Below are 20,971 nucleotides of genomic sequence, written 5' to 3' on the forward strand. Positions count from 1 at the left end.
AATGGGGTGCGGTTATCTGTTCCGTATGTTTGTACAGTTCTATTGGAATACTATCTGGTCCCATTGCCTTGCCCGACTTCTGGGCTCCTATAGCTTGGGTTATTTCAGTCACCGTTAGGTCTTCCCAAACGGCTGTCGTTCCTCTGCTGTTAGGATTGGGAGCGTAATATCCTTCAGGAACTCCGAGGATTCCTGTTCTGAATACTGTGTTCTGGCGTAGTAAAATGCTGCATAAAAATCTGCGAAGGTCTCCGCAATGCCCTTTGGATCTTTGATCCTTTCCCGGTTTTGGAAACCACTGAGGGAACCCACCGGTCCGCCCTCCCGCATCGGTCTAGCAAGGCCAGGAGTTTACCCGCTCTGTCACCTGTCTCATACACTCGATGATGCGTATCTCACATTTTATTCCTGGCCTCTTCTTTGACGCGGTCTCTATAATCTTGCTGTTTTAGTTTTAGCCCATGTTGCAAATCATCGTCAGTCTGGAATCTTGTATAAAATCTATAATTAGGATTGGAAAACCAACATAATCCACCTGCGAACAAACGTATTCAGTGATGTTTAAGTAATCACTTTCAGTCCTTAGATGACATTCTCTTCTTTTTTATATAAAATCAAGTCTATTTTCTCTTTCTGAAAAAGTCACAGGTTTATCCAATTAGCTACAGCTGATTGTGATCAATCACTGAACAAGGCAGTACATGTGCCATAGAGAAAATATGCAGAGGCAGAACACAAGGGTTAAGATGATCAGCCTGTTAAAGATCATTCAATATTAAACATTTTACCCTGGATGTTCAGGGTTTGTAATGTGATTCTTAAAACAGGGGAGTTTTCTACCTTTAACCGGAAAACCATGATTATATCACAGAAATAAACAATTAAGAATCATCAGGATTATCTGGCCAACGGGCCACTTTTAACGATCAGGGTTGATATGATAAACCATAGTAAGAATTTCACAGACAGTTTGTCTAAGCAATGGACTCACTAACCAAGGAGGATCACACATTATTTACACCAGGTTCCAACACTTCTTTTAACTTGCACAGGCCACTTTTGGTTTCAGACAAGGGTTGAGAAAAGGCAGATTATTGACTAGTTCTGAATCTCGACACCTACAATCCATTTAGCTCTATGAAATGAGTATTCTAGACAATGGTATTACATGGCAGGACCACAGTTCATGTGTTGGACAGCTGCACTGCATCAATGGAAACCTGCAGGCTAGAGAATTCAGACACCCCTATGGTTTCAGATAGATGGCCTATTCAGAGATGGATGCTTCAGCAATGCCCTCTCTTCTCAACTAGTATTTGCACTAGTAACAGAACCTCTTTGTAACTTAATGAGAAGCAGGTATGCAGGCAGTGGCATATTTGGCAGGTTGAATGACTGGCACATGTTTTACTCTTATTTGTGGATGACATTTTCCTAATTTATGGGACACCACTAGCAAAACTGGCTGACATTTGAGAGGTGGTCGAAATATTTAGTCGATACCAGCTTAAGTATCAATGTGATCAAATTACGCTTCCTTCCGTCAACTAATAGACACATGTGGGGCTCACAGTAGCAGCAGGTTTCTTGAAATAGCCTGCAGCACAGGTACACAAGGAAGTACTGACATCCATAAGCTGATAAGTTCATAAGGGTCTGATGAGCAAAAGTGAATAATAGGGCTCTGCACCCAATTCAGGTGCCAGAGAAGACTGGTTGTATAGGGTCAGATCAATTGGTCATCCACCACCAATGCAAGAGACAGTTTCCAAAGGTAGAACATAAAATGCTTAAGCTACTTCGTGGAAGAGGTGGCAAGGGAGTACACAATTACCATTTGCAAACCACAGCAACACACAAGGATGCTTAAGAATCTCACTGCCCCAAATCCAGTCTGTTTAATATAATGACAGATAATGTTCCTATTATAAGGTAGCCTGTGGCTTTTGGGAGGGAACGCAGGAAAGATGCCCAACACACCAATTGATATGGTTTCCCATTTAAATAATACACAATTTAGTGGCAATAGTGTTTAAAGACAAGTGCATGGTAACTAGTAGGTATCAATAGTTAGACAGGGATGTGCAACAGATTCAAAGAGCAGCACTACATTGAGGATCCCTCAATTTGTATAAACTTGGAATGCACACAGTTGACACATGTAGCCCGACATAGATATTGATCAGAACGACAAGATATTTATGTATAAAATGTTGAGGGCAAAGTTAGGAAATAGGTGGCCATAGATTGAAACTTACACTATCTACAGACAGCTTCAATGAAGAAACACTGTGCAACAGATGGGCAAGAGACCAGAATGAGACTGTAAGCAACAACTTGAAAGACACTTGCAAAATATCAAAGTGCCACAGTTCTTGCAGGAAGAAGACTTCTCTCTACAAATACGTTTAAAAATTATCATATGCTATACTGGGTTGTCTGAAGAGTGGGGGGGGGGGAGATTGTGAAAATGGCCAAGTCTGGCGATGTCCTTAAATGTAGGTTTTGTATGTATACACATGATTTATTTATAAAGTAAAAAAGCAAAAACCTAGCCTCAAAGCAATAGAGTGCTGTAAAAGATGAAGGTGTAACAATAGAGAATTTGCCTCAGTCAGAGCAAGTAAGCAAAAGTTGGAGGAGTCAAGAGAATGAGATTTACAAAAGTGAAGAGACATCAGGGAAAAGGCTAAGGAAAGATAAATGAAGACGGTGTTGTGATATTACTTGTTCGGTCTGAATGGGCGTGGAGTACCAGGCCGTTACTGCATAATAAGATCAGGTCTGACATCTGTACTTCTTTCTGTACAGACAGTTGATCATTGTGGTGGGTAGTTTGGGTTGACTTCTTTTTAAAGGACAGAGTAGATCTTGAATGCAAGATGAGCTAGCAGAGGAAGCCAGTGGAGTTCTCTGATGGTTGACATTAGTCTGTTAAGCATTCAGCGTCCTTTGACAGCCATACTGCAGTATGGAGAACACCAATTGGAGGGCTCCGGTAGGTCTTACTCGCTGACTAGTAGAGTCTTGTCTACATCAAGGTAGGAAAGGACCAGTATTTGCTCAGCAGTTATGAAGTCCGATTTCAGCAGATAAGCCTTTTGTTTGCTGAGCAGAGCCAGTTAGTGCCAGATGGTTTTCCTCTGTGCAATGTGAATCCCGATTTGAAGGTAGGAGATTTTTCAGTATTTTATGAACTTGGTGCTACCCGAAAGTCAAGGAGTGAAGCCTTCAAGATTTAGAATGGCGAGTCAGACGTGCACTAATTGTTGCTTGCGGTTACAGGAGATTACCACAAATTCTGATTATGTTGGCCCGAGTTTAAGTGAAACCTTTGAAAGCCATGCATAATTTGTGGCAAAACCGTTCTTGAAACTTTTGTAGTCATGCTATGAGGATATTTTCAAGTAAAGCAAGTTCATGTCCGCATACCAATAGATATCTAAATCCTTTTTTCTTTTTTGTTAAGAGTTACCATGTACATGCTTGTCACTCGTGAAAAGATGGAGACTTAGGGAATGCTGTGGGCAAAAAGGGATTAGCTCAAATCAGTACAAAATCCTCTGACCAGGATTCCTTCTTCGGTTAGGATGGAACTGTCAAAATTCACTGAAGAAGTGATGGCACCAAGAAAAGTCAGTGGTAGAAGGTGTGGGTGGGTGCTCAAACATTAGTTCACAAGGTTGTCAAGGTGTGGAAGGGGCAGGGTGTGATCAATCCAGTGAGGAATCTTCAGTAAAGGTTGCAATAATTATCTTGAGAAGAGCTTTGAGAGTATTCATTGGGGATACAGTGCACTACAAACAACGAGATCTCACATTCGTATGTAGTGACCTTAACTGAATGGAGGAGGCTTCCCAGTCAATCAATGTCTAGGCACCAGATTAAAAAGCGGGAGGTCTGTCCCTGTCAAGAATCTACCATATTCATAAAGGTTTACCTGAAAAGATAAATTACAGCTTGATGTTTACAGCTTTTACCGGTACACGTGCAAACAGTAACAACTTTGCAGGAGTCACACATTTTAACTATTTCATATGAAATGCAGTAGTGTCATGCTCAGCTAGTGTGGCAATGGGTACATTGGATCACTGGAAGTAAACACTGACCTCTGAGTTACCTTTAATACATTATTTTTTCTTCCTTCTGGACTGAGCAAATCATTATTCTTATTGAGGGCTGAATGTATTGCCTTAAGGCCGTTAGTTTTCTGTGGGCCACATGTACTTAACATTTTTATGGCTGCAAAAACTCTGATTCGGCATTGCAACTGTGGAAATGTTTTTTTAGATGGACTATTCTTATTTTAGAAAATCAGAAACTATTTTAGACTCATAAAAGGGAATTGCAAATGGATATCATTTGCATTTGTGAAGACGTTTGTTGTAGGTTTCCGCAACGCCACTACCAACTATTGTATTTTAAAATAAGTTTATTGTTTTTTAACTCTAGTATTTTTTCAACTTCTTTTCATTTCAGGAAAAGGGGTTCATTAAAAAAATGCTTTGTTTAAAAACCTAATCACAGACATGGTGGTCTGCTGACCCCCGCAGGCCCCCAGCCAATCGTAGTGAGTTGCAATTTACAACCTACCTCATCAATATTCATGAGGGAGGTCAGACATTAAAACATAGATCAATACTTAAAAATGTATTTAACTAGTTGCAAAAAAAGTGTACTTGCAATTTACGACCAATAGTTTGCTCGCAGTTTTTTTGTACATCTGCCCCTGTATTTTTAAATATATAAACTTTAAAATAAGTCTTGGATTTGAATGATACAGGCCTCAAAATGAATCTGATGTTACAATGGCTCCTACCAAGGAGAACCCTAAAATGTATTTGAGTAGTGGCACCAATTTGCCCTGGCAGTTCTTGCCAAAAGCCGCAAATGATGTCACTTATATTTCACACTGGCAATAAAGACATTCAATTAGAAAAATAATTAAGTTAACATACTTTTCATACTGTTAAGTATAACATGTTTACAATGTTTCAATGGGGGCTAAGTACAACAGTATGTTTGTCCCCTTAATAAGGGTACACAATTGTCCATTGCGGGCAGAATCGCCATTATTAAAATTATTGTCCTTCCCAAATTTCTGTATCTGTTTAATAATACTCCCATCCCTCTCCCTAACAGTTTCTTTTTAAAAATATGGTCGCATCTCATAAGGTTGTTCTAGGGTGGTAAACAGGTGCGTGCCCGTTGGCAGGTTCTCACCTTACCATATGATAGAGGCGGGTTTGGGGTTCCTGATTTCCACTTATATTATCTCGTTGCACAGTGAAGTTATACATTTGCGTTGCACATCCGGATGCAAGGGTCACGTTTCTACGCCCAGAGGCGATATTGTTCTCACTGAACGGCTAGCTACTGTCCTGCCTAGAGGCATGCCTAGAGACCCTCTCGATATACAAACAGTATCGACTACCAGCTGGGCCTGGGATAAGCTTAAACCATATACTGGCACACCGGTGCTGTATTCTTTGGCTCTGCCTCTCCCGAATGCCAGCTGGCTTCGAATCACAGGCGAAAAACTGGTACAATGCACAATGACCAAGTTCTCCATCTCTACTTTGGGCAACCTGTATCCCAGCGGCCACATTTTCTCAGTCACGGAAGAAGCCCGGTTCCATGAAGCCACGTTTGTACTCAAGCGACAGCATTCTGCCTTATGGACGATACTACCTGGGTTCCCACTGGAGCCCTATTCATTCATTCAATCCTCTTTCCCACCTCCTCGAAAGAGAGACTGGTGTACACCTGACAGCCAAACTCTACACTGCCTGCTGCACGATGATCCCAACCACAGATGACATGGTCCACAGAGACTGGGAAACTGATCTCGGTCGGCCAATCACGGATGATCAATTGGCCAAATGCTGTAAAGTCGCTAAAGACGTTTCCTTGAACAGCCGGCATAAACTGCTGCATTTTAAGTTTCTGCGAAGAATGTACATCACCCCTGCTAAAATGCACAGGCTTGATCCTAGTAGGCCGCACACGTGCCGGAAATGCGGTGTCCCACACGCGGACTTTGCCCATGTCACTTGGACCTGTCAAAGTATACACTCTTACTGGGAGGCAGCCCATAAAGCGTTCGGCGACATGATTAAGATCTCCCTCATCCCCACGCCGGAAGTGGCACTCTTAGGTAATACAGTAAATTTCCCCAAGACTGTCTGTACGTTCGCATCCCTCAGTCTGCTATTAGCTAAACGAGAAATTGCACTACACTGGGATCATAGGACTGCCCGCACATTGCAAAGTTGGTTGAACAGTCTTGCTTATTGCAACACCAATAGTGAAGTTTACTCCAGCACTCTGCCTAGCTCCTCCCGCCCCAAGGACATATGGGATCCTTGCAAATTGTATGTAGCCTTCCTACAAAATTCATCTGACTCCCTGATGGGCTCAGGCATAGTCCCTACAGGTGTGGGTTAGACTGGTAGGACCACATGACAACGAGGTCCTATATGCAACATGGCACCCTGTGGTGATATGTACTGACTCGCGTGGAAACTTCACACTGAGACTGGAACGGGGTGGCATAGGTCACAGATTATTAGGGGCGACTAGACAGACACTAGACGTGGGAGGTGCCATGGACACCGTCTTAATTCTCAAATTGCTATGTACCTGGCTGCATTTGCTTTTTTCCTTTAATAACAGGATGTGGAGGATTCTTTCTGATATTTCAATGTAATGTTTCCGTCTGTGATTACTATACTGCACAGTGAGCACATATAATTGTATTGATTTGCCGGTCTTGATAATCAATAAAAAGAGTTAACACAAAAAAAAATAATAATAAGGGTGCACAGTTAGTACAATTACCCACAGGTATAATGAATGGAAAGAAAGTCCAAAAGAAAAGGAACAATCAGTCTACGGAAATTCAGAGAGGCCACAAGACTTTGAACAATCCTATGCTGGCAGACCAGATCCTCCTCTCCAATTAGCAGCCCTCTTCATTAATATCAATCAGGCTTAAACTCATAATCCAAATTGATGTCAGTATTATTCAAAACGAATTAGAAGAATGTACATACAAGGCTTCAATGTTAATCAGAACATTACTTCATGGTTTTCACTACTGTCCCTATGAACCAACTCAAAAAGCTTTGGAAGAAACACTGCAGCTGTGTTAGATAAGAGATCACAGAGATAAGGATATTAACAAGTTTTTATTACAGGTGATCCAGTATATAATCAATTGTGAAACAAGCTCTCTCACACACTCAAACGGTCTTTAAAGTACTGATGCCTGCTTTGATAAGATGAAAGAAAACACACTCTAAACTAATATGTTCTTTGTTTACCTTATGCATTTGATGCATGCCCTCTGGTGGATAATCTGATGGTCCCAGGGTTGCCATTGGATGGGGTACGCTGGGTGGACCAGGACTTGGCCCCATCATGCTATGTACAGAACCAGGTGATGGTCCAGGCCCTGGGCTAGGCCCTAAAATAGGGCCAGGAGAAGGGCCTGGTCCAGGAGAGGGACCAGGGTGAGGCATTCCGCCAGGATCTGTTGGGGTGGACATCTGATGCAAGGCTTCCACCAAACAGTTTCACTCTGAAATAATAAATTAAAACAGGATCAACCTCATATATAGTCATCAAAATAACGATTGGTTAAAAGCGCAGACTTGTCATGAAAACATTTCAAAGGAGCACTCAAAATGTCTTAATGCTCATTAATGTGTATATGCTTGAAAAATATATATTATTCAAAGTAAGCATAATATTTTTCAAAATATTTACTTCACCACTGCTGAGCACTTCTAGTTTAAAACACTATGTATCTGACGTACTTGCACTGGAAGAGAGCATGTGTGGGCAAATGAGTACAGTTTCCAAGCATATAATAGAGCCAGATAAAATCAAACATAACCTACAAAAGCAGACCCGTTACCAAGGACACTACACAGAATCGCAAAGCCTTTGCAACACATACCGGATGAGAATAAACCCAACTTTTTATAAAATTACAAAACATTCTAGACATAGATAGGCAAGGCTTACCAACCAAAAAATAGTTAGGTGTTTAGAACATAACAGCATACTAGCATGGCACAGCAAAAACAGGATATGGTTAACAAGCAAGGCAAGCAGTAACACAAACAATAGCTTTCGGAGCGTAGACAAACCCAAGACTAAATAGGAAGGCTGACAAACGTACAGACTTGCCAAAGGCAATAGCAACTTTAAGTACACTGTAACAACATGAGGATGGAGCAAGATGTTTTGTTTAATACACTGTTGTGAAGAGCGATGGTTGGTGTACGTGGTACTTAATTTTGAACAAATAGTGGTTTTCAGATTATGCTCAAAAACGTCTTCTTTCCAATATAATTAATGGCCTGACAAAACGTCTATGAAGCTCACCTTCGAAACACTCATTGAAATTCATGACACAGACTTAGGGCAGATACAACCAGATTACACAAAGCATTTTATGTACAACCAAAATGCAAAAGTGAGACATCTAATAAGTATGCCTGGGTCTATAATTCTAGACATCACATTACTCTTCTAGATGCCTCTTTAACACTATCAAGAATAATATTAACTGGGCACACCAGAGAGCTTTGGACCCTAGAATATTATTTTTCCAGAAATGCAACACAGGGAATTGGAGGAAGGAGAGTACTAGGGATTGGTGTCGTGCAGCTATTACACTGCCTCAGTGAATTGTACTGCAGGACGTTATTTCACCACTGCAAAAACACTGGAACTTTTCACATCGAATTCTAAATTTTCATGGACAGTACCAACATTTTCCAGCAGAGATGCTAAATGAACAAGTCATTAACCATACCTTTATTAACGCTCTGTCTGGTGGATACACTAACTGCAAATTCCTCACCTCTTGAATATCCCCAGATGCCAAAGTGTATCGGATCAGGAAACTCAAATAGCAGTGCTTCTGTGTGCCGATGGGTGGCGCAGTGTGCCATGGAAGAGCAGCATATGCGCACTTATACCAATTTCTTTCAGAAGGTTATCTGCGGCTTCAGATCCAGAGCTCATCAGCAGACTGGAAGGACTAGCATGCAGATTCCTAAATTTGTACCTCTTCAGAAAGAAAAGGAGACCATCCCACAGAACGGTGAGGTGGGAAGGCAGTGAAGAATCTCAGTTTAGATGGAGTATCAGCCAGAAAGACAATTATTAATGGACACTTCTAACCACAGATTCCTCGCCTTGTGAAAAGATACCAAAGCAGTACCTCCCAAGGTATTGGGTCTGAGGAATGGATCACATCACAAAGTATAACAGGACTGAAAGGCTAAAGTGCACATCCCGATGGACATGAATGCCAATGCAATAGTGGTTTGTGAACGTGTGCACTGATACCAAAGTAGTAGGCTGACAGATATCCAGGACAGGCCCTCTGCATGCCAACGCAGTGGCAGTAGCCTTAGCTCTGGTGGAATGGGCCTTCAGAACTTTAGAATGCTGTTTACTAGCCAATGCGCACCATATCTTAATACAGAGGATTGTCCATTATGAGATGGTCTTCTTCTGCACTGCCTTGCCCTTCTTTCCCTTCAGAGTACCCCACAAAGAAAAAATCATCTACCAACTGCTCGTTGGTACACTTGATGTAAAATCTCAGTCCAACTGATTGAGTCTCTCCTCCTCTATTAAGTGAGGAAGCGAAGCAAAGAATGTCAAAAGCGTGATGGCTTGTCTGCCATGGAAAGGGGTCATTACCTTCAGCAGGAACTCAGCTTGAGTTCTTATGACAAGCTTGTCTGGGAAAAAAGGTGGTATCAGGCATATGGGCACCTAGATCACTCCCACAGCGTGCTGAAATAAAAATCCCCAAAATTGGTTTTAAGGTCAATAAGTGCAGTGGGAAACTGTGTACTGGCTCCAAAAGGGCACACAAGGAATGGGAAAACCTCATTTAAGTCCTGTTGTGGTATCCTAAAGATGAAAGGAAGCCTCTGCGAAGGAGGCAGGTGTGTCATTGGCAGGTTGACCTCAGACGTCAGCAGGTTCACCCCCCCATCACAAGATCAAAATTAGGACAAAGGACCCCGTCCTTCTTTGGAGCAATGAATTAGCAGAATCAACATCCAGCCCCCACTTTTGAGGCCAGTATTGTATCTATGGCTTCTGGGGCCAAAACAGCCTACACCTCCAGGTGCAAACCAGGAAGACGGTACTCCAAATGCTGCTCTGCATGTAGGTGGGGTGGGTTGAAGAAGAATGGAAGGTTGTAGCCCCATTGGTCAGTTTGAAGGACCCAACTGTCTGATGCGATGCTGTGCCACCCCTGAAGGAAATGGCTGACCCTGATTCACAACAGATGGCTGTGTGCCACTAAGGGTGCATTAAAGAGGTTTTGAAATTGTTGTCGGAGGGGTGGGGGATTTGGGACGTACGTTGCCCCTGATGAACTGTGGCAAAAACTATAGATTGAATGCTGAATTAATCAAACATTCACCCACAGTCAAGAGATCTGGGTTATATCCATTGTTCTTTTGCTCCCTACGCCACCCCAGTTTGGACCCAGCCATATGCAAATCAGTCGTGAAACTGCTCCTCATGGAAACAGCCCAGCTGTTTGATTCATTCAGCATTCCATCCATCATTTGTTGCTGCAGCACTCTTCACCCTTATGGACTGGTTATTGTCTGTTGAGCCAACGATGACAAAGTGTCAGAGAGTGTCATACAGTGTTGTAGAGTCGTGTGGTCTCAAGCTGTATAAAATACAGCAGGGTGCTGAACTATAGAGGTGCGCAGAGTGAGGTAAAAGTTTTGTATAGTGGAGTAAAGTTGAGTGGAGCAATGTAGTGTGGAGTAAAGTACAATAGAGTGTATTGGCGCGTTGTAGGGTGGTGTGGAGTAGACTGGAGTGGCATAGATACCCCTCCCTTGCATCATCTCAAACCTCTTTACTATTCAGATCTTCCAAACAACAAGCCTTTCTAAACCCTGCCCTCGTACTCCTGCCCCCACTCATCCCAAACCTCCTCCTCCTGCTATGATCTCCAAATAAACACTTTCTAGACCCTGCGATCTTCTATCCCTCCACTAACATTTTCAATCCAACTAACAGATTCACATGTCTACTGCTCAAATTAATTTGATATTTCCCTATACCAACTCACCACTAATCCTGTTTGGGTTCCGGAGGAGCTTGCTACTCATCGAAAAGCGTTTTTTCAATCATCAGGGGTACCAAGCACTGTATAAATGCTAACCCATCCCTCTTCTATCCCTCCACTATCCTTTTTAATCCAAATAACAGACTCGCTTGTTCACCGCTCAAATGAATTTCATATTTCCCTATACTAATTCACCACTAATCCTTTTTGGGTTTAGAAGCAGCATCCTATTTGCCGAAAAGCACTTTGAAGCCTCGTCAGGGGTAGTAAGTACTATATAGAAGCAATTAAAATTACAATAGCATAGAGTTGAGTAAACTGTCATAAATCAGAGTGTTGTCTCGTACAGTAGAGTGCAGTGTTGTGTCAAAGTGTTAGAAAATCCCAAACTACACTAGAATGTTGTACCGGCATAGAGTGGAGTACAGAGTTGGACAGTGGAGTGTACGGGGATGGACTGGAGTACAGTGTTGCAGATTTATATAGTGAAATAGAGTCCACCCATAGCTTACAGCCCACCCATAAATTATCATTTGTAAGCTTCAGCATCGCTCAAATTTCCTTCATTCCAGTTTGCCATGGTATGTGTAGGTCATGTCCTCTTCTTGTGTTTGGACCTCCCCTAGAGCATGGACCAAGTAATCGTACCTATCCACTGTCCCTTTTTTGGGCTACTTTTCTGGTATAAAAGCACTCCATATGAGCACTTCTGTTTTCAGTCCGTCTCCCATATACCTGTCCATGTAGCTTCTATTCCCTCCCACCCATTCCTCTTCCATGTTGCTTCTTTTCCATACCACCTCCCTACCCTGTACTTTATGTCGCTGTGCTCTATGCCACTGCTCTCTACTCTGCACCACTACTCTCTATGCCACTGTAGACTGCATCAATGCGCTCATCACATTGCACCACTCTACTCCACTGTGCCACTCTACTCTATGCCACTCCACTCTATGCCACTGCACCACTCTCCTCTATGCCACTGCACTATACGACACTCTACCCAGCACCACTCTATGCCACTGCACTCCACTCCATGCACTACACTCTACGCCACTCTAATCTACTCTTCACCACTTTACGCCACTACATTTGATGCAACTGAACTCAATGCCATTTTAATCTACTCTGCACCACTCTACTCTGCCATGCTAAATCATTGCGCTCTATGCTGCACCACTGCACTCTACCCGGGACACTCTACTCTGCACCACTCTACTGTATGCTACTTTAATCCACTCTGCACCATTCTACTCTGCACCACTCTACTCTGCCACTCTACTCTAACTCATTGTACTCTATGCTGCACCACTGCACTCTACGCCACTGCACTCTACCCTGCCCCACTTTATAACACTGGACTCTACACCACTGCACTCTACTCTCCTATGCTCTATTTCACTGCACTCTATGCCACTCTACTCAGCACCATTGCCCTCTACTCTTCACTGCACCACTCTACGCCAAGGCACTCTACGCTAGTGCACTATATGCCACTCTACTCTGCACCACTATAAGCATTGCACTCTACTCTGCACTACTCTGTGCCACTTTACTCTATCCCAGTCCACTCTATTCTATGCCTTCCACTTTACGCCACCATACAATATGTCATGTCACCCCACTCGGTGGCACTTTATTCCGCTACACAGAATGCCACTTCACTCTACCACACTCCAAGCCAATCTACGCCACTCCACAACATGCCACTCCTCTACGCCATACCAGTCAACTCCACTGTAAGACACTTAAATCTACCCTACTCTACGCCAGCCCACGCCACTCTACACTACTCCAGTCCACTTCACACACCACTTCACTGTAAGCCACGCTATTGCATAACTCTATGCTATGCCACTCCATTTCACTCTACGCCACTCTGCTGTACTACATAGCTAAAAGACATTGGCAAAGCCAATAGCTCTTGCATAGGTGAGACCTATTAGCTTTTTCAATGCTTGTTTTTATTTATTAGTTTGTTTTCTTGCGCTCATGTGCAATACATTTTTTCTGCACTATAAATAGTGCAATCCAAAAAACTTGCAATTATAGCCCAGTAGGGATTAGCGACAATGTAAATTTAATGCAGGTTTTGAATGATGGTTCTGTATTAGAAGGTGTAAATTGCTACACACGGGAATATTCGAGGCAGAGCTAGCCATACAATTTTCATTAGGGAATAATCAAATTAGCAGAAGACATTTTTCACTAGAAGGATGATTTAACTATATTGCAGAAGACTTAACTGTAAACAACATTAATGTTTTTGTTACTCAAGCTTCTTTCCAAAGAGAGTAGAGCCTGAACGGGAAAAAGATGGCTGCAGAAAAGTAAATGTAAAACGAGTAATCACAGGCTTTTACGATACTCTTGGGTGGCATGGCTTTGCGCCACAGTACTAAAACATAGCAATGTGTTCTAGATCAGGAAATTATATGATGGCGAATGTTTTGAAACCGTAATCTCTAACCTAATAATTCATTTGAAAGAAACATTACGTTTCATCTTTCTTTGCTTTCATTACAAAGGTGCAACAATGCATTTTTATCAAAATCAATTTATTGTTCGCTCCAATTTACGTATTTAATACACAGGGTGCATAAAACAGGTTAACCCCTCCACCACCCCCTGCCCCAAAAGGTGCTGCAGATCAGATATCCTCTATAAAGAGACAATGTGGTCACCGTACTGTGGATGATGACCACAAGGTCTTCACTCCAATCTGTACACTACTTGCGAAAAGGAACAATGTATTAGCCCATTTTAAATAGTGTTACTATCGTCGGGCCCTTGACACCTCAATAAGATGAACATTGGCGTAGCCATTATTAGAACAGCCTATGCAGTGGTACTGGTGCACCAGGGTGTGAAGGGCCCACTGCACCTCTATTAAGATAGTCTTTTACTACTCAGCTATGAGGCAGACAGGGACCCATTTTCCAACCCAGCACTGCGATCCATAGCACCTTTCCTACATACGCCAGTGCTATGATATGTTATGATATGTCAATAGTGAATAGAAAATCAGGGGAATGTTTGAAATGCAGTAGGGTCATAATGTGTAATGTAAACCTATCACTGTCAACAGTTTCGGCAGTCAGTGTTTCCCTTGAACACCTTCGCTGCGGCGGCAATTCGGCCGCAGGGTTAGAGGGGAGGTGGGGCCATGCGGCGCTCCCATACTCGTGACGGAACCGCTCCGTCACGAGCCCGGGCGCGCTGTACTTGTGACGGAGCGGTTCCGTCACAGCCCCGCCCGCTCAATAGAACGCGCCACGCAGGTGCGCCGAGCGGGCCGTGACGGAACCGCTCCGTCACCAGCACAGCGCGACCGAGGCTGGTGACGGAGCGGTTCAGTCACCAGCATGAAAGGTGTTAATTGTTTTACTTTAAAAAAAGAAAAACCCAGAAAGACGATCTTTCCCATTTCCAAGTTCTACAACAGAAAGAACCTTACACTGGTCCGCTGGGAAACAGACACTCGATGCCCATTTTCTTTTCTTTTTTTTTTTTTGGTAAGACTTTATTGGCATTTGTCAAACTGACAGTAATTGTTCATCACAGTGGAAGGAAGTAGTTCTCGATCAGTCATGGTTTCACATTGTGAGACAGCTATTCAGCCGACAACCTTCCGGTCCGGCAGCGAATGTTTGACACATTATATAAGGCAATCATGATACATCAATAGTTGGTAAGACGTCTTACTGTTTTGTGCTTTTTATAACAAACAATCCAAACTTTAGACTCATGCCAATAAGGACAGTCACATTGAATCCTCCCACGCATCCCCATTGTCACTTGTTAGGACCAGGTTCCTATGCTACCACCTCTCCCCTTCCCCACGCCCGCTCCACTGGTATCCCTGGCACTCGATCCCTGACCTTCCCAGTCTGTCCACCCTCTCCCTCTAATCTAGTCTTCCAGGTCTTCATCCTCGTCTGAGCTATCGCCCTCATCCTCCGGAAGCGGCTCGCATAGATCCCCCCTATACTTATTCCATGCCACCCAAATTGCATTCCACTTGCGCGTGTTAGCTCTCATTCTGTACACAGTACGTTCAATAATCATCAGTTTGTCCATCGTTCTACACCATAATGCCAGCGTAGGTAGTTCCGCTACACCCCACCTCTGCGCAATGTCGCGTTTGGCCACCATAGTCCCAATAGTGACCCACTGCTGTCTCCGGTGTGGCAGGTCAACCCCCTCCCACACATTCAGAAGGCACAGACGTGGGTCTGGCGGTATTGAAGTGTCAAGGGTCTGAGAAACAGTGCGCATGATTTGCCGCCAGTAATTCGAGATAATAGGACATTCCCAAAGCGTGTGTAGCAATGTTCCTTCCTCCCCACACTCTCTAAGGCAATACGGGGTTTCCGCCCTATGCATTTTGTGTAGTGAGGTTCTGGTGTAATATACCCTGTGTAGTATTTTGAGCTGTATCAGTCTGAACCGGGCTGACACACCCGCCTCCCGCGGCGATGCCAGTGCGGCATTCCATTCTGTCTCATCCATGGATCCTAACTCAGATTCCCACCTTTCCTTCAACTTCTGCAAGGGATCAGGCAAATTATTCAATAACTTACGGTATGTGAGTGAGGTGGCGCGTGTTGGCATGAATTCTGTGAGAAGTCGGTCCTCCAGAGGTGAGGAGTCCGGGAGTTTAGTGCCCGGTTCAATGACCGCCATGAGTGCATGCCGTATCTGTACATATCTGTAAGTCTCATTGGGGCCTAATGCATATTGTCGTTGCAGGTGTGGAAAAGGGACCATTCCCGTAGAAGTCCACAGGTCTCCCACTGTCGATATGCCGATAGTGTCCCACTGAGTAAAGCCTTTACTTGACCTAAGACAGCCCAATTGTTTAGTGTCCCACAGTGGAGTAAGTTTGGTTATGACTCCCTTCCACTTAAGCCGTGTCAGTGCCTTGTGCCATATAGCGACTGTGTGTTTGGTTGGACCGAATAGTTTCTTCGCGAGGCTAGGAGTGTAAAGCGGGGCCAGCAAACTGTGTGTTCCCAATTGTGTTCTATCTGAGAAGTATGCCGGGTCATTCTGGGGGATGTGTAACCAGTGATTAATAACTTTGAGTTGTGATGCCCAGTAGTAGAGCTCAATATTTGGTAAGGCTATCCCTCCGTCGTACCATCCACGGTTAAGCTTCGCGTGTGCAATTCTGGGTGGACGTTCTCCCCATAGCAACTCGGTTATCAGCGCCGTCACTTTACGGAAATAGGATGGCGGAACCAGGATCGGGGTGTTTTCTAGCACGTACAGGAGGCGCGGTAATGCCATCATTTTAAACAGCGCCGCGCGTCCCAGCAGCGTAAGGGGCAAGGTTTTCCAGTGTCGCACATCCGCCCGCAGACGGGTAAGAGGGGGCGCCAAGTTTAAATCATAGAACATATCCGCGTCACTAGTGACCTGGACGACCAAGTATTTAAACGAGGTATCAGCTATAACCAGCGGGCAGTTGTTGGGAAGGAGTGGCGCTGGACCTTTCAGTACGTAAACGACTGACTTCGCCCAGTTAATCATGTATCCGGAGTGTAATCCATGCGCATCGCAGATTGCCAGCAAATTCGGGATGCCCGTTTCCGGGCGAGATAGGTAAATCAGCATGTCGTCGGCATACAGGGATACCCTGTCCTCCCAGGCGTCCCCCCACGTTAGACCTTTCAGCAGTGGAGTGGTCCTAATGACAGTAGCCAGCGGTTCCAGCACCAGGGCGAACAGCAAGGGGGACAGTGGACACCCCTGACGCGTCCCTCTAGCCAAGGGGATCGCTCGAGAGATGTAGCCATTGGCCGCCACGTGTGCCACCGGATCCGTGTATAGTAGTTTGACCCACGAAACAAACTTGGGACCAAAGCCCATAAGAGTCAAGACCGCGAATAAGTATTGCCATTCCACCATATCAAAAGCCATTCTGGCGTCTAGTGACAGAATGGCCGCCGGTTCTAGCAGTAAGTGGGCTCGCGCCAGCACCCCGTGTACACGTCGGAGGTTTAGTGCCGTGCTTCTGTGTGGCATGAAGCCCGATTGATCCGGGTGGACCAGACATTGCAGGTGTGGGGTCAGTCTGTTCGCAATGAGTTTCGCCAGAATTTTAGCTTCAGCATTAAGCAGTGAAATTGGGCGGTATGACGCACATTCCGTGGGTGATTTACCTGGTTTTGGGACAGTCACTATGGTCGCTACCCGTTGATCCAGGGGCAGAACCCCCGTTTCTCGGCACTCCGCGAACATGGCCAGTAGTGGCGAGCTCAAGGTGTCAGAGACTGTCTGATACCACTCAACTGGAATCCCGTTAGGGCCGAGCGCCTTGCCCGTACGTAATGCACCAATGGCCGCTCGTAGCTCTTCCTCCGTCAGATCCGCCTCCAATTCAGCCATTGCTTCCGAAGGCAAAGTTGCGACTGGTATGGTTTGCAGCGTTACTGCCGCCGCTTCCGCTGTGACCACCGCCAGTGGGGTGTAGACCGTCTGATAGTGGTCAGCCAGGATCTCAATAATCTCGGAGGGACGCGTATGGGACGTTCCCTTCGGATCCTTTAATTGTAGAATGTGTCTGCTGCCCTCGTTCTTCCTATCCAGCCAAGCCAGTAGTTTGTTGGCTTTGTCTCCCACATCATAGACTCTTTGCGCAGTCGTTTCAATGTTTTCCACTGTTCGCTTTCTGAGGAGATCGTTATGTAACTGTTGGCGGAGGTGGAGTGTGTGGCGTGTGTCTTCCGACGGGAGCGCCATATGGGCCGCAGTAGCTTGCTCCATTTGTAGCTCCAGAGCCAGCAGTTCTGCTTTCTGCTCACGTTTATGTCGCGTTATCGCTGCAATCGCCTGGCCCCTGAACACTGTTTTATATGCTTCCCACAAAGTCGTTGGGGAGGACACTGTGCCTAAGTTTTCCGCGAAGTATAGCTTGGTCGTTTTCTTCAAGTCTTTACGGACTTGAGGTATCTTGAGATACCCGGGGTAAATGGGGTAGATTCTCTTACGAGCGATCTCCGTGCAGGACAGGGACATAGTCAGGGGGGAGTGATCAGAAATACCCCGAGGTCTAATGCACACATCCTCCACCGTGAGTCGACCACCCCCCAGTGTAAGGAAGTAATCAATGCGGGATAGGCAGTCGTGTGCAGCAGAATAATAAGAGTACTGGTGATCTTCGGGGTGCAGGTGTCGCCATATGTCTACCAACCCTTGTGCCTCAATAAATTCACTAAATCTGGACAGGCCAGGTGCCTGCGTCCGGGTCGGGAACCTATCTTTCGTAGCATGGGCCAACGCGTTAAAATCTCCTCCCACCACTAGGTCTCCGTCCGGGAGTTCTAGAAGGAACTTTCCCAGGTCCGGAAGTGCAGCCGCATGTAATGCCGGGGGGATATATACAGACACCACATTAAGGGAGACTCCCTCCCACTGCCCACAGGCTGCTGCAAAGCGCCCAGAACTATCAATCTTGGTAGCCTTTACAATAAATCTAGATGCTTTCTTCAGTAAGATGCCAGTCCCACGGGACCCTGTAGTGAAGTCCGAGTGTGCGATCATGCGGTATCCCCGCCTGTCCAGAGCCCTACCAGCTGCACCCACTAAGTGTGTCTCTTGAAGGAGGACCAGGTCGCAGTGGAACCACCTAATATGTTGAAGAACCAACCCTCTCTTCACCTTATCCCCCAGACCTCTCACATTCCAGGACATAATCTGTAGCGGAGGCACAGGCCCCACTCCAGGAGCATCTGTCACATTACTTGGTTGGGACAGTCCTGCCATTGTAAAGCTGTATGCATAAACCCAGGACCTGAAGGGCTTGGTAGTGTCGTGTCTGATGTGCACCTAGTCCCAGGGCGTTCCTCCTGTGCGAGCAGTGGCCGGCCCGGCGTCTTCGAGGCAACACCAGGCCATTCGGTGTGCGTAGTCAGGCCCAACGCGACAAATGTGGATACCAATGTAATCAGCAGAGTCAAACAATACAAACCATTAAACCGCAACAACCCTCCCTTACCCAAAACTCCCCTCCTCCCTGCTTCCCTGCCACACGGACTCAAAACTGCCCGCCACCCCAACTTAGCAGAGTGCTTTAACCCACCCAAGTAAAAGTACAAAGTTACTTGCTCGTCGGGGGTGAGGAGTACTCCAAAGTCAGCGACCCCTCATACCCTCTGCAGGGCCCTCAGTCCAGTGCTCACGGCAGCACAGGCAGCAGCCATAATATCGAAATAGTCTCATACCTGCCGGGTCACTAAATATCGACCTCCAGATCAGCATCAGCATTGTCTCTCAGCGGCGAACTACTTCCGGCTTCCAAGCCGTCACCTTGATTCTCGCCCTGATCCACCAGAAGTCGGCCCTTTCTATTTCGCCCCTGACGGCGGGGTTGTGAGGCTGGCCTCCATCCGTCCAGCCAGTCCCGGGCAATCTCCGGATTGTCAAAGAACCAAGTTCTGTTGTCTGCTACCACCCGCAGTTTAGCCGGAAAGATCATGGAGTATTGGATCTCCCTCCTCCTAAGCTCCTTTTTTACGTCCATGAACGTTTTCCTCCTCCTGGCCACCTCTGCAGTATAGTCCGGGAAAAATGCCACGGTGGAGTTCTGGACCTTCACGGGTGGGGACACCCGCGCAGCTTGTAGGACGGCATCCCTATCTCGGAAGTTAAATAGTCGTGCCAGGATTGGTCTAGGGGATGCTCCCGGTTTAGGCTGACCGCCAGGTACTCTATGCGCCCTCTCGACCGAAAAGAACATTGACAATCCCTTCGGTTGGAGCTGCGATTTGATGAGGTCTTCCACAAAAAGGTCAGTCGCTCTAGTACCCTCCGACTCTGGAACTCCAAGAATGCGGATGTTGTTCCGCCTGGAGCGTCCTTCCTGGTCGTCCAGTTTGTCCTTCAGCACTTTATTCTCAGCCACGACTGCCTCCATTGCCGTCTGGAGCTCCGAGACATCCTCCACCAGTGATTTTGTGACTATCTCCAGTGATCCCACTTTTTCGGCCATTTTGTGGAGGTCTGCTCGGATGAGGGTAATTTCTGTCGAGATCGAACCCACCGTAGTTTGGACTTGCGTGAGAGCCCGCATTACGTCATCCAGGGTTGCCTTCTTCGACCCCGCAATGTCCGCCGTTCTCGTAGATACATTCCGTCCTTCCGCTGGAGGGGAGGTCGTTTTATCACTGGTGTATCTCTCGATACGTGTCTGGGTCGTGCCGCCCTTGGCGCCTTTTCCTGCCATGACGTCCACTGTAGAGCGCAGCAGGTCAGTTGGCGGGACGGAGCAGGAGAGAGGAGGCCAGCCACGGGCCCGGCCCCACTTGCAACACAGCTAGGGCAGACAGTCGGACGTAAAAGGGGGATCAGGATCGCGTCCCCAATGATGGTGGAGATTCAGCCACAGTTCGCCTGTCTCGCCAGGTGTTCCACCCTCCCTGGTCGCCTCAACCCGCTCACGTTTTGTAGGGTCACAGCTGTACCACAGTGCGAGGTCCTACTATGGCTCCGGAGTGTCACTGAGAGCGCCTCGTGTCTATTGTGGCCCTGGGCGCTACCATGGGCCCATGCTATGTAATGTGGTAGGCAGCCACGAGTCCACCGGTCGTGTCCCTCAGTACTGGAGCTGCGCAGCCTCACGTCGTAGGCTCAGTGCTTGGTGCTGCTTCACGGCTAAATGCGCGCGGGCGGTGGAGATGGGGGGGGGGGGGGGGGGGGGGAGAGCTCCCAGGCACTCCGCAACCCCCGCGGATCTTGCCCACTCCGGCGGTGGTCACGGATGGCTCCTCACCGTAGCGTCACAGCTCCCTCCTCACGGCGCCTCGGTCCTCGACAGTTCCTCCGCCCCTCCAGCAG

The 20,971-nt window shown here is 46.1% G+C and overlaps 1 protein-coding gene across 3 annotated transcripts in view; it reads right to left on the bottom strand.

Annotated features, from left to right (window-relative positions):
• The window catches only part of SMARCA2 (SWI/SNF related BAF chromatin remodeling complex subunit ATPase 2), a 1,851,064-nt gene that overhangs the window by 1,750,999 nt on the left and 79,094 nt on the right, over positions 1 to 20,971 (bottom strand). For all 3 annotated transcript variants that reach the window (XM_078675722.1, XM_078675721.1, XM_078675720.1), the window contains exon 2: positions 7,326 to 7,582. In XM_078675722.1, the coding sequence (XP_078531848.1) occupies positions 7,326 to 7,550 (225 nt within the window). In that variant the 5' untranslated portion in view covers positions 7,551 to 7,582. The remainder of the gene's footprint in view (positions 1 to 7,325; positions 7,583 to 20,971) is intronic.

The sequence above is a fragment of the Lissotriton helveticus genome, chromosome 2_1 (assembly GCF_964261635.1).
Source record: "Lissotriton helveticus chromosome 2_1, aLisHel1.1, whole genome shotgun sequence".
NCBI lineage: Eukaryota > Metazoa > Chordata > Amphibia > Caudata > Salamandridae > Lissotriton > Lissotriton helveticus.